Source organism: Bactrocera oleae, chromosome 2 (assembly GCF_042242935.1).
Source record: "Bactrocera oleae isolate idBacOlea1 chromosome 2, idBacOlea1, whole genome shotgun sequence".
NCBI classification, from domain to species: Eukaryota; Metazoa; Arthropoda; class Insecta; order Diptera; family Tephritidae; genus Bactrocera; species Bactrocera oleae.
Genome location: NC_091536.1, coordinates 86,937,612 through 86,951,970, shown reverse-complemented (window position 1 = coordinate 86,951,970; position 14,359 = coordinate 86,937,612). Strand labels below are relative to the sequence as shown.

The 14,359-nt window shown below is 35.8% G+C and overlaps 2 protein-coding genes across 5 annotated transcripts; one reads left to right on the top strand and one right to left on the bottom strand.

Moving 5' to 3' along the window:
* Positions 1 to 4,016: 4,016 nt before the first annotated feature.
* Positions 4,017 to 10,491, bottom strand: dsd (attractin-like protein dsd). Of its 3 annotated transcripts, none has more exons than XM_036361128.2 (10): positions 10,190 to 10,491; positions 9,651 to 10,102; positions 8,809 to 9,027; positions 8,576 to 8,733; positions 8,372 to 8,519; positions 7,337 to 8,311; positions 5,270 to 7,139; positions 5,111 to 5,197; positions 4,961 to 5,042; positions 4,017 to 4,886 (listed from the first exon to the last, which is right to left on the bottom strand). In XM_036361128.2, the coding sequence occupies exons 2-10, from the start codon at positions 9,932 to 9,934 to the stop codon at positions 4,732 to 4,734; spliced, it is 3,978 nt and encodes a 1,325-aa protein (XP_036217021.2). In that variant the 5' UTR covers positions 9,935 to 10,102; positions 10,190 to 10,491; the 3' UTR covers positions 4,017 to 4,731. The 3 variants fall into 3 exon arrangements, with proteins under 3 accessions (XP_036217021.2, XP_036217022.2, XP_014093249.3); XM_036361129.2 differs by having other exon boundaries at positions 9,651 to 10,088; XM_014237774.3 differs by having other exon boundaries at positions 9,651 to 10,491.
* A 263-nt stretch (positions 10,492 to 10,754) lies between these two features.
* On the top strand, positions 10,755 to 14,290 carry btz (CASC3 exon junction complex subunit). Of its 2 annotated transcripts, none has more exons than XM_014237749.3 (2): positions 10,755 to 10,908; positions 10,963 to 14,290. In XM_014237749.3, exon 2 carries the CDS (start codon positions 10,995 to 10,997, stop codon positions 13,704 to 13,706), a length of 2,712 nt encoding a protein of 903 aa, XP_014093224.3. In that variant the 5' UTR covers positions 10,755 to 10,908; positions 10,963 to 10,994; the 3' UTR covers positions 13,707 to 14,290. The 2 variants fall into 2 exon arrangements, with proteins under 2 accessions (XP_014093224.3, XP_014093223.3); XM_014237748.3 differs by having other exon boundaries at positions 10,759 to 10,908; positions 10,970 to 14,290.
* The last annotated feature ends 69 nt before the right edge of the window (positions 14,291 to 14,359 follow it).

The following is a 14,359-nucleotide window of genomic DNA, read 5'->3' as shown; positions in this document are numbered from 1 at the left end:
TTGACATCAATGTACCTTTATTCTTTTTACGGCCATTGTCTTTCTCCAAAGATGGCGTGGCCTCTCAACTCATATTTCTTGATATGAGATATTTCCCGTTTAAAAAAACGTCTTGTCTTTAAAGCCACTCTCATCACCACAAAAGTTATTTGCATCATGCTATGTGTGAATTTGGTGTTCCTGAAAACTTTTTTTAGGGGCACACCTAATGTGACATCCTAAAAAAGGAGATTTTTGAGAATTAAAAAAAAAAATACTGTATAAATTGTTTTAAAATTTTAAGGGTCATTTCCGTGGATGAAATCTAAGAAAAATTATTTACCAGAAGATATTGTACATACAATGACCTACGGTTGAAGAAATCAAAAATTAACAAAATGGTGGCGATAAAAAAGTTTAATTTTACCCAAAATTTTTATGGTTTTTGGCCTGCCAAAAGTCGATTTTGATCAGATCAAAAACCTTGTAGGTTTTTATCATATAGAGAAAATGAAAAAAACAGTTGATAGTGATCGGACAATCTGTGTTCTAGCAATTTCTGCAGAAAATTCAGAAAATGTCGTTTTTAGAAAAACATTTTTAATAATATATATATAATATACTGATACTGATAGAGCTGATTAAACTGAGCGGCTAAGCTTTAGAAGGCTGTAACTCAAAAACTATTCGCGATGTCAATGTAAAATTTTTGTATATTATTTTTCAATTTATTTTCTACGAAATATTTTTATCTTTAAATGTATAACCTACGAAATACGAAAAAAATCGATTTTAGTTTGACACTAGTTATGGCCCTTAAATACTCTCTACACTTTGGGTTATTGAGGTCGAAATAAATTTTTAAATAATCATCGATAAAATCCGAATCATCAAAGACTCTCAGTCATCAGTCTCTCCTCGTTTTTTTTTTTTTTGAAATTCTGGCAGAGTTCCGCAGGATAAATAATTAAGAGTTTATCATGTCTACACCAAAGTCTAGTGGGTCGACACGCTGTTATGGCATGACATTAAATCCAAATCACCAAGTGAAATTTTGGCACGAAAAAGGACATTTAGATATACACTAAGCGTAAGCCTTCGTTAGCAAAGGTAAAAGCGCCAGTTATATAAACTTGATTACGATTCGAAAAATAATGAAATCTTTTACGATTTAAACGTTCCAAAATACTTCTCTTGAGTAAGTAATGGTTTTTTCTGGAGTTCTTTTATTGATAATAACAATAAGAAATATTAATAAAAACTACAACTAGGTATGTATGTGTGTAAGTTAATAATTGTGTATGGTTCAAGCATTGTACTAGTCATTTATAGAAGGTTTGCAAACTTATAGAAGTTTATTTCAAGTCGTCACTCCTAACTGTTATGTTCAAACATACGTACATACATGGAAATACAGAAGTCTATATGGTTGTACTTGTATGTATGTGTGCACAAATAACCCTCTGAAATACCGTCAAATCAATGCCAAATATTTTCAATGAATTTTTTAATAATGAGTAAACTAAATATCCGTTGTTTACTTAGGAGACGCAACCAATGAATATGTACAATCCGGTTTTTGGTTTGGGGCTTTGTAAGTGAATCACGAGGGCGCAAAGAGCAGCGCGGAGCTTATAAGCTTACTTACCATAAAGTGATTTACATATATTTGAATTTTTAGGCAACGCACATGCACACCTATATATTTATATTCATTCATGTATAATATATATAGCTAAATGATTTATTTTGCCTCTGTATATTGAATAATCAGACATATACATATATAAATTTACACATGTTTGTATATACCAATGCATATTATTTACCTTTTGGTGAGCGAAATGAAAGCGAAGTTTATTTAAAATTAGCTTCTGAGTGTGAAAGAGAATAAAAATAAAAACAAATAGAAAATGCTTTCGTTTTCACCTCAATGACCAAGAAGCAATAAAAGGGACATGAGTATATTAATACGATATTATATAACAATTATGAATATTTATATGACTCGTACACTGTATTAAGGGGTTATATCAAGAGTCGGCGAGGAAAATTTCTCCGAAACGTTTGGTCCAATCGACTTGAAATTTTCACACGTCAATGATCGAAGGAATGAGGCTTTTGATAATAATTTCGATTTTTTAAGCCGCTCTGAAGTGTACACTTTTTTCACAAAAAAAACCACCATTTTATCAAAAACAAATTTTGACAAGTCCTTTCATCATTACCTTTATAGTAATATTTTTTTGGTTTTTGCATTTGAAAAATTTTCTCACCGCCAAAGAGTTTTTTTCAGAGGTCGTTCTGGAAAGCAACTACGGGATCAAGAAAATCCAAAATAAATCATTGATTATTAAATAAAATGTACATTTTTTATTTATTTAGAAGATAAAATGCAGCTTAAAAAAAACAAGAAAAAACGTTAACGTCAAATAAAAAAGTTCCATGCTGGCACTTTACTCCGATCATTCAGTTAATATGGCAGCTATATGCTATAGTCATCCGATCTAAGCAATTTCTTCGTAAATTACATTCTTGCTTTAGAAAATAACTCATGCTAATTTTCGTGAAGATATTACATCAAATAAAAAAGTTTCGAATACAAAGACTTGCTTCCGATTGTTCAGTTTGTATGGCAGCAATATAGCTTCTATAGTGGTCCGATATCGGCCGTTCCGACAAATGAGCAGCTTCTTAGTGAGAAAAGGACAGGTGCAAAATTTCAAGTCGGTAGCTTAACAGAGGGACCAGTTAGCATATATACAGACGGACAGACAGACGACCATGACTTAATCAACTCAGCTCATCATGCAGATCATTTATGTATACATTTTATAGGGTCTCCGACGTTTCCTTCTTGGTTTTACAAACTTCGCGGCAAACTTCGTGTTCAGGGTATAAAAAATTACAAAAAAACGTGTTTCTGCTGATTTGCAAGTGGATATAACCTCTATCTTACACTGCAGTTATTAAGTTATCAGAAATTGAAAAATTATGAAAAAATATCTGTGAAACTTTTTAACAAAATTTTATAATATGAGTTTAGAGATTTAGTTATAGTTAATTCCATAAATTGCCAATTTCTAGTAAATGTAGAAAGATTTTATACTACTTTTAAAATGGTTTTGTTAGGAACTTCTCCATTATTTTCCATACATTTAAAAATAACTGTTTTAAAGATAAGATAAACTTTAATTAACTGAACAATAGAAATATTTGCGTTAAGTCTACAAAAAAAAACGAAAATTTTTGAAAAATACCGCTTTTTTCCTCAACATAATCTTTCTTTAACTCGATACACTTGGCCTAGCGAAGCTCCAACGTCGATAACCTGCCGTTTTCTTGTGGTTGGCAAAATAGGCCTCCGTGGCGGCGATAACCTCTTCATTTGACTTAAGTTTCTGCTCGGTGATTGAGACCATTTCTTCATCAATTACACCTCAAAGCGACACAGTGAACCTATATGACCGTTTTGCTATTCGCCAAGTAATCGATGTCGAGTAAACCATTACCTTTCCAGCCGATAGGACAGTCTTCGAATTTTTCGATTAAGTTTCACCGGGTGAAGTCTACTTTACCTCTAATGTGTGCATTAGCTATAGCGATCAAAAAACGATACGCCGGGATAATTATTTTCTCTTCAACTCAAACTGTCGATGTAAAAAAAGATCTAATATAAAATCCGCTGGATCTTAGCCGCACACATGTAAAATTGTTAGACTATTGTATCAGAGTCATCTAACATCTGGTTGGGGTAGAATAAAAGGAATAACAGTTGTGATTATTTTGGTTAACTCAAAATGTTTCGGAAATTCGGAGGTGATGACAGCCCCTAACTGGATATAAACCTCCGATTGTCATGGGAAAATTCCAAATGCTGCGTTAAGCGCAAACATTCCAGAAAGAGCTTTTTATTAAGAAAAATAATCAAACCGTAGAACTTTTAGCAATCTAACTGAAATTAGTTGTTTATTTGTGTTTTTTGTGGACTCTATGAAGAATCCATATTATGATGACTAAAAACAAAAACATTTGGATTAGTGTGGTTCATATGCATATGTATGTACATATATATTTCAATAGGTATATACCCATTTCTCTTGTATTTGGTTAATTTTTGAATCGTCTTTTAACACAGATAATAAAACACTCTACAGCAAAGTTTATATCATTCATATTTGATATTTTACTTAGTATTTTAAATTTTTTGCAACTGATGGTGTGATTATAGCGCAATCATGCATTTAAACAAATAAAAGATATACAAAAATAGGTTGGTTTAAAATGCAAGTTTAAAACATTTAATAATGTCTTACACTAAAAAACATATAATTTTTACATTGCGTTATTTATAACTTTCTCATAATTTTTTTTTTAATAATATTAATGTCTTTTTAGTTTGCCATTGAGTCTAGCAATTAAAATTGTAACTATAATAAATAAATTTATGCCCTATTTTATACAATTACTATTACTATATGTAAGTGTAATTATTATGTGAAGTAAATCTGTAAATATGCCTTAGTACAGTGTTTTATTATTAATAAATTTATGTATTTTGTATAAAGGGATTCATAATGTTACTCCTTGAATGGTCGCTACACCACCATATGCGGTTTTGTTCTATTGATTTACATTTTCAGATGCAGACCAAAGTGTAAGCATGCATACCCCTTGTATGTACGTATATATATAAATAAAATACTTTTACAAATTTCGCTGTTAAACGTCACAATTAAATTTTCATAATTATTATGTACAACTATCAGGATGTTGACTTTGTTTTCTTTTGGATTTTGGCTCTTTAGAGTGTTCTATTGAGGGTCGTCGTGGATTGCCCAGTGTTACGAGTGCACTGGCCACGGCCAAACCAGCTGACTGTCCCGCAGGTGCATGCTGCAATCCACCTAAAGATATAAAAGTGGAATACAAATATATTTCATACATATATATGTATGTGGCAAATAAAAGGAATACTAACCCGTTGGCAAACGAACTAAAAGTGAAAGCACTGCCGCCCGGTTACCACTGCAAGGTTCCAGCGCTATCGGACTGGGACAGTCCTAATAAAGTTTAGCATTATTTTATTAACAAACACTTTAAAACACTTTAAAAGAATATATAGATCTACCTTTTTGCGCTTTTTGGTCAGATGGGTAATACCCTCCATTGTATGAGTTAAATCAATATTATCTCTGTTTTCGATTTCCACTACAACCTGTGCATAAAATTTTGCCGCCAATTATAAATTAGTAGTGCATCAATAATTAAATACAAAATATTTATTTACCTGGGAAAATGGACGGCTAGCCATTTGTTCCATTTCGACAAATAGTCGTTGCCTTCTTCGGAACATATCGTATTTTTGTTTTATTTTCCATAAAACAGCAGCCATAAGTAAAAGCAATAAGAAACATGTGGAGAATGTGATGAAGAATTGTTGCAGATTTAGCTTCGGATATTGCGAAAAAGCTATCTGTATCCAAATTGGTGGCCGAAAATCATGCACGAACACGTAGAATGTGGTTAAAGAGCTGTTATCTTCCGGTGAATGGCCAAAAGTGTATTCAGTTTTTGGGAATCGCTGTCTAAACGTTGAACAATTTATACCAGCATATAAAAATTTCTCCGGAAAACCAGCGCGCTTAACTGAAATGTCCATTTTAGCTGGTACACTACAAGTTATTGTAAAGTCTGCATCGATTTCGGGCTTTTGAGGTGAATTTCGAAAATTAATTTTCGTAAAATGCCTATCTTCCTTCTTGGAGAGATTGAAAGTGAACTGGTAATCAATTGTTAGCTCGTAGTAGCATGATGATTTTATGGGATCACCATTATAATGATTCTGAGTATCGCATTTTTCACAATGATCACCCACTATGCCCTTGGTATTGCAAAAGCATTTTCCCGTGTCCGGTTGGCAATTTTCCCCTTGTCCATTGCATTCACATTTTTGACAATGACCACCATTAATGGGATTGCCCCAATAGCCTTTGCTACATTTCTCACAATGATTACCAGTTGTCAGATTCGAGCATGGTTGTTCACAAATATTATTATCAGGACAGTGTGAGTGTCCATTGCAATTACATGGTGGACAAGAGGTGAAGAACCAATGATTTACTTGACACTCGCTCGCGTCATAGGGTGACAATGCACCGCCAGCAATGCAATTGCCCAGACCAGTATTGGATCCGTCGTCACACCAACCACAGGCCGGATCGTCTAGACATTGAGCACAACTATTATAGAATCCACACTGCGCGCTCGATTGTGCAGCAGTTGAGCGACCATTACCCGTATTGGTAGGCGATGAGCGACACTTAACAGAGTGCGTGGTCCACTCTCGACACTGACCATAAGGAAAACTAGGCGTATACGCATTGCGATCAACACAGCGTTGCTCATTCTGACACCAAATGCACTCGTCCTCTGTACAATTGTGGCAGCTTGTTAATGATGCACAGGGTTGTGGACAAATGACATCCTCTCGTGTCCGATTCAAATGTGGTATATTAGACAAATAGGGTCTGCAACGATTGTGTTCGGCATCCCAACTGCAGCTAGTATTAGCAGAGCAGGCATGACAGCTATGCAACTGCTCACAAACGGTAATTATCATGAAATCTTCAGTTTTCTGACAATTTTCTAAACGTTTAATATTTGCCATTGGAACAGCTGTGGGCACAAATTGCTGTTGTTGTTGCTGATGCTTCTGTTGGTTGCTAGATTCATAAAATAATGTGGTTATTGACGTAGTCTCACGACAACGTTCCCTTGTGCATACACCATTCCCACAATAGGTGCAACCATATGAGTTCGCCACACAAGATTGACAATTGCTTTGCTCCTGACAGCGTAGCACATCGTTTAGGAGTTCCGAAGTCAATGTAATGCGACTCTTCGATGGACACACTACATAGTCATATTGCTCGCGACCGAAGATTGCAGAGCGCTGTACTTGGTTTACGGGAATGCAACGCATTTTCTGCACATCCCATATACATTTGACACCTGGACGACCGTTTGTGCACTTTTCTTGTTTCGTATAAAAACTGCAATATCCAGGTGTGAAACGCAACATATCGTTCAACAATTGGCCATTAAAGCCACCATAAATGTAAAGCGAATCCTCGAAAACAACAGCACTGTGACCAAATCTGGATATAAAAGAGTAAAATGTATAAAATTTATATAAGAAAACATTTTGAATAACACGATTGATTGTTGAAATTTTTAAAATCATATAGAATATATATGCAAATAAACTGAAAAATGCTTAAAAAACAAGCTACTCCATTTATATAGTAAGTGTAATCAAAAGTTTATTAGAATGCAATTATGTAATAATCTTTACCTGGCTAGATCTGTTTGCAAGTGTTCTGGCATATCTTGTGTATGCCACGAATCGCAATAAACATCATACACTAACAAATCTTGACTATAACATTTTGCTCCATAGCTCTGGGAAGTATCATTATGAGTGTTGCCGCCAAATACCATCATGAGTCCATGATTAATGAAGTTAGCTGTGTGAAGTAATCGCGCACTTGGTGCTGCAGACAGCAGAGTCCATGTACGTGTTGACGGCTCATAAGCATATAATTTTGAACTTAGCACCTGGCTTGACTCACTCTCCGATATAATCCCACCGTAAACGTATACTTTTTCAGTCAAATAATCAAAAGCTGCACTATGTCCAAAACCACCTTTAACCACATATCCGTTGGTTTCGATGATCTTCCATTCCCGTGTGCCAAAATTAAACTCTTGTACAGTATTAAGGTAACCATATTGTGGGGAATGTCCGAAAATAGCAATCATATATTGGTAATTGTTTTTGTCACCGAAACCCGGTACTAATGTTGCCGTATGACCTACTACACGTAAAGGGCCACACATAGCATACGACGTTAGACCCGTTGAGTTACATGCATCACTTTTCACCGTTATATTTTCCCAGGTTTTAGCAGAAACATCAAACGCCCATAACTCATTGGATACACCTCGACCCTCGATTACGCCACCGTACATGAATATTTTATCACCATACATTACGGTAGAAGCTCCATACCGTTTTTCTGGTATACTACTTCCACCCTCAATATGCAAAGTTTCCCATACATTGCCATTGAAATCGTATGTGGTCATAAGTTCACCACGACCATATGACTCTCCACCAATTATGTGAAGTGTATCACGCCATACAGCAGCACCGTGTGAAGCAGTTCCGGGTGGAGGGGGTGATTGTGTCGGATAAATTGTGGACCAGACGCCAAGTGCCTTAAGTTGGCCACAATCATTACCGCCAAAACCATCATTACACAAGCATCTAAAACACGACAATATTTATAGATTTTATACAAAACAAATAATTTGTTTATACTTTTACCTTTCGTCGTCTTCTTTGCATATACCTTGGCCTTTATTCTCTGAACAGCCGTTAGGACATGCGGCTACGTCACAAGCTTCACCTTTGTATAAGCTATCGCAAATACAGTCTCCTTCACTACATCTTCCATGACCAGAACATTCTAGCTCTAATTTTAAAAAATTATACGTAAATTAAGTATTAAAGACAGAATATAACAGTTACCTTCTGTCGCTGTAGGACATCCATCCATCTTGTAAGAAAGATTAAAACCAGACATATTGTAAGCATCATCACTGAAGAAATGAAGAAGCGCTGTACCGGAACGGGCAATTACTTGTGGTACTTTTCGTATCGCAAAATTATCTCTGTACATGAGCCCGCTAAAATAAAATAATATATCAACTCCAGTTATTAAATTTCTGTTCTTTTAATATTATAAAATAAATTTATCTTACCTAAAAACTGCTAAGAGCGGCGAATCTACACTGTCGCCATCGTAAATATACAAGTGATCCCAACCGCATTCCGTAGCAAATTCACGCAAATTAATTCGAATGGAAGGTGTCCGCAGCGAATTTGTGTGGGGATGTCGAGTATCAATCAGCCAACTGCACTTAACACTTACTGAGTAATTTCCTTGACCATCGTGAATAGTTCCAGATGGATGATATAATCTTTAATTAAAGAAGCAATTGACGTAAACTATAATACTACTTTTAAAAGCCTTTGTTTTATTTCTAATATATCCAAAAACATTAAGATATATAACAACATGAGTTGATCTACTCTAAAAAAAAAAATTGAAAATTGAAAGGAGGTATGAATATAATCGGGTAATTTTATACTACCCATCATTAACGATAAAATTATGTTTAAGATAACAAACTATTATTTATGTGCTTATGTCCACATACAAACATATGAGCGTAATAGCTCAAAAATATTGTATGACTGGCATATTATATTTAGGAAGCAGATAAGAAATTTTACCAATTATGTAAAGAGGTAAATGAATATGTTAAATGTTATGGTAATTAGAGAAACTGAACTAATGAATAAGTAAATGTTTGATTTAACACCTTGCTTTACAATAACACAAGTGTTATGAAGAAGCCACAAAATTGCTAAAAAATAAAAATACTTTCATTACAACATAACAAACGAGCACTAATCAATAATACTATCCATAAGTATTAAAAAAAGAATTGGAAACAAATTTACATACGAAGCAATATGTTTTTTTTTTAATTGTGTTATTACGAGCCCTTTAAAATCGGTTTATTTCCATAATACTTACCTCACTTTACCTCCACAGAACTGGCATTCCGGCCCTTGCCAACCATCAGCACATAGGCATTGTCCATCTTTCTGACACTGACCTTCATTTTGGCAGTGGTTGCCCTGAACTGTACAATTAAAAGCAGAAACTCGGCTCAATTCACTAAAACAGCCGTGGAAGATTAATAGTAGAAGAAGGAGCAGGCATTTCCGCCGGTATTTCGCATTGAATATAGGGAAGTTATGCGCAGGTGAAACTGATGCTACCATGACTGAAATGTTACAGTTGGAAGACGATAGCATGGGCAATCTTAAAGGCCTCAGCGACTTAGTAGATAAAATAATATGTAAATCTGCCAATGAATTTTGCTTTATTCCATCTTTATTTTGGGAACACCGTTCCAACTGTGAATTCTTCGGCCGCAAATCTCTTCTGTCATTGGCAATCACTTTTTTTCTGTAGTATATGAACTGTGTCAAAGCCACACACATTTTTTATTTTCAATATTCTATAATTTAAAATTACTCGTCTATTTTATTTTACAAACTTTGACTCACATTTTTTATAATATTTTCAACAAAAACGTTAACGCCTTAACAAAAACTAAACTAAATAAAAACGTTTCACTGATCCACCACCCCCACTCTTTGTCTATATGCCAAGTGGTTGTTTTGCTTCCTTTAACTTTTATATCCTACTTTCCGATTCAAATATTATTCGAATATATCCCATAGAAAATTGAAACAGTACAAACAATTAAAAATGTTATTTATTGAGTTTAGTTTTGCAAGAAGAACGAATTATTTTCAGACATTTCCTTTTCGAACTTTCTTTGACTTTTCCCTTCGCAACAACAACTAGTAAATTTGTACCTTGCCAGATTAATATACAGCTCAATCACAAATATTTGCGCGCAACTTTTTGTAATTTGAAAACTTATTAAACACAACCATTTTACGCTTAATATGAAAAATGTGATACAATTTCTTTTATAATTGTAAAGACTAAATTCTTTTCTATTTATTTAACGTAAAAGTAGTTTTTTTAATCATGTGCAAAGAATTTCATAAACATACTCCATAATAGGTAGCATCATTCTACGGAGTGAAAATGCATCACTGTTTATTTCTTTTCGCTCTTCGGGTTAATACACGACTGCGAACTTTCTATTTTCTGTGATTGCGTTGTGTGCAGGAACACCTTTTTTCAAGAAAATATTGGGTTCAGCAAATTAATATAGGTGTGTGATACCGTAGAAAATATTCTATTGAAAAAGGTAAACAGCTTAAATAAAGTTAAATCAATATACGAATATCTAAAGTGTACATAGTTTTTAGGTTCAGTATACTAATTGAAAGAGAAATGGCTGAAGTTGAGAAAGTTTCAGCTACAGCAACGAGCCTTCCTGAGGCGGCTGCTGCCACAGATATACCTTTATCCGAAACAGGTGAGGCAACCGGCAATAATACGTTGGAGTTTGGAACTTCACCAACTCAAGAACCTTCAAGCAACTCCCATCCTCATGATTCTGAATATGATACGGCATCAGATTTAGAAGGTGGCGGTGAAGAGTACGATGATGATGAGGATGATGACGATTTAGATGACGAAAGTATGACGGATGGAGAAAGCATGACTGACGACGATGATGACGACGACGACGAAGAAGATGGAAGACAAGGTAATATTAGTTTAGAGAAAGCAGAAATAGAAGCCCAAAAGAAAGTAGATGAGGATCGTAGTAACCCCCAATACATACCAAAGCGGGGAACATTCTATGAGCATGATGACCGTACTGCTGAAGTAGACGCCGATAGATCAATAAATTTAGATGAAGTTGGAGAAATGCAAGATGGAGGTGTTGGTGGATCGAAACCACCACAATCGCCTACCATATCACAAGCATCAAAAACAATGAAAAAATGGCAAGCTGCTTCTGCTGTAGAACGTTGGAGTCACGATCGATTTGATGCTTCGGAGCAGGCTCCAAAGTCACGATCTGAATTGGTTTCTTCATACGGTTATGATATTCGTACAGAAGATGCACCACCACGAGCACGACGACGCCGTCGGTATGGCCGTGGCCCTAGTAAATATTCTCGTAATTGGGAAGATGAAAGTGCTTATCTAAAAGCAAGTAACAAAGAACGTAAGCCACCACGCGCTTCAGACTTTCCAAGTTTGAATGAGCGAAGTATTCACAAAACAAGAAAAACACAAGTTACTCATGAAGAGAAAGAAAATAGAGCTGATAAACGGTCTAGTGCAGAAAAGCAGCTTAGTACTTTACGACCTCCTCCATTACAAGATGAACGTCGCGACGCTAAAGTTAGTAGTAGTAAGGGAAAAAATTTTAGTCATCAAGCAAACCATGGTGGTCGGCAAGCTCCAATGGAATTTAAGCAGAAACAACGTAATGCTCGTCAAACTAACAGTTCATATAAAGATTCTCAAAATAGCCGCAACGATGGACATTATGAACGGGGGAATAACCGGCATCAAGCTAACTCACAGCCAAATTCTGGGATGACAGATTATAATCAGCATAAAGCAGGTAATGGTAAGGCGCAAACACATTCCAGGTATTCTCAAGCAGAAGGTGCTTATGGTACGGCCATGGACAACCAGGTACCAAGCAGTGGTGGTGGCAACAGTCATCAATCTTACCAGCAGCAAAAGCAAAAATCTCAATTACCACCAAATCAACAACATCAATCTTCAACGGCATCCATACGCCAGCAGTCGCAACAAAAAAGTTCGCCTACCACATCTAATTTATCACAAAGACTGCAGCAAGTTCAAAATCGTAACGATCCGAGTCACGTAGGCAGTGTTCAAATGCATGCTTTAGCTTCACAAAATCAATTGGCTGGTCAACCACAACAACAGTTAGCTGGTGCTAACGTTGTGCTCAATAATCAACAAGGTCATCAACAATCTCAAGCAATACAACAGATCTCGCAGGAACAACGCGGTCCACCAAAGCGATATTCGAGTCTTCGTCGTTCACAACATGAAGCACAGCATATAACAGATCAAATGCAGCAAATGCATATACAACAGCAGCAACCACCCATTCTAATGCAAGATCAACACATGATGCAAGCCAATCTTATGCAACTATATCACCAAGAAAATTTGCAAGCCATGCAAGCTATGCAGGCTAATCAAAATCCCAGTCAACCACCGAAATCCACTTCGGCATATACTTCAGTACCAGCGCCAGCACAAGGGCCACCTTATGCTAATTCGGGGAATACTGCGACTGCTCCGGGATCATTTTATGTTGCTTCACCTGATGTATATACTGCTACTGCTGCAGCTAGTCCACAAGCGCAACCTCCTGGCCAATATGCGCAACAGGCACCGTCAAACTACCTGCCACCACCCTCAGCTACAACCCCGAACAATCTCGCCTATTCTGGAGGTCAGCCAACGGCGACCCCGCCACAAGTCGCTGGAGCTCCTCCAGCTTCATTTGGGCCCACATCGTCTGGGCCAACCCCAACCGTGGCTACTGCTACAGGAGCTGCCACACCGAACGCCAATTCAAACTTTTCAAATTATCAAAATTACAACACCGTTGGTGGAACCACATATTTTGTGCCACCCGCACAGGCAACCACTCGTCCCGTGGTATTACCTCAAAGACGTCCAACTAACGCCATACCTATATTACCACCCTCAGAGAAAAATAAGCAACGCCCTATAGACGCCAAAGATGAGGCAAAAGCGCTTGCTCCTAATTCAGCATTACAAGGTAGTACACAATCATCGGCGCCCATTGGTAGCGCAGAAAATATTGATCACATTATTGACAATATGTTTGTGCAACGTCCGGCTTTTCAGCCTCCACAGGCACCAGCTAATCCATCTCGCAAAAGTTCCTCACCATCTTTAAATGCGGACAATAGCGGTGGAGACAACAGTAGTTGTGGTGGTAGCGGCCTGATGAATTCATCACTATCCGATGAGGTGAATATTGCCGCAAACAGCGAAAAATCCTCGAACAATGTAGATAATGGCCAAATTGAAAAAACTGTTAACAACCCTATGGTACTAACGAAAGAATGAGTTTCATTAGTGTGGTCCGCATAAACATTAATTTGAAATTGCAAAATTTCGCAAAACTAAAAAAACAAATAACATTAATCATATCCTTATGTGAATTATGATAAGATTTTAAATCACGGAGATGCAAAATCATCGAAAATTCATGGAGATTTTCTTCGAATCTATCTTTGGGTCCAGTCATAGAATTTATTATGATGCTTCTGTTTTATTGCTTAACTCTTTATTCTGTCAAAAGTTAATACATATTTGCATATACATATTTATATGTATATGGTATATACATGGATTTTAATAAATTAACTGTAGTTTTAAAGAATGTAGCAAAGAATTACGTAATCTGAAAAAAAATTTGTTATATGAAATACAAATTGTATCTATAATTAACTTTTTCCTCAGAAAAATACAATGACTTTATTTATTCAACCAATTTTTGCCGTTATTATGTTAAAAAATATTAAAGATGTGAGTAATAAGTTTGAACGAATTATCGAGCGAATTACAGTGTCCGTATTTACTGTAAAATTTTATATTAAGAAAAATCATAAAAAATTAAATAAACGAATTACCGCTGTTTGTGATCAAAATTTTCTGTTCGCAGGTGACTTTATATTTGATTACATCAAGATGCAACTACTAGTTGAAAGTTTCCCCCT

What these genes read in the sequence shown, in the direction of transcription:
- dsd (XM_014237774.3), bottom strand. Translation starts at nt 10,123, where the DNA reads ATGTGTGTGGCTTTGACACAGTTCATATACTACAGAAAAAAAGTGATT. An exon ending in CCGCTCTTAGCAGTTTTTAG is followed by an intron (nt 8,734 to 8,808) that starts GTAAGATAAATT and finishes ATTTTATTTTAG; the next exon opens with CGGGCTCATGTACAGAGATA. An exon ending in TTTAGTTCGTTTGCCAACGG is followed by an intron (nt 4,887 to 4,960) that starts GTTAGTATTCCT and finishes TTATATCTTTAG; the next exon opens with GTGGATTGCAGCATGCACCT.
- btz (XM_014237749.3), top strand. Translation starts at nt 10,995, where the DNA reads ATGGCTGAAGTTGAGAAAGTTTCAGCTACAGCAACGAGCCTTCCTGAG.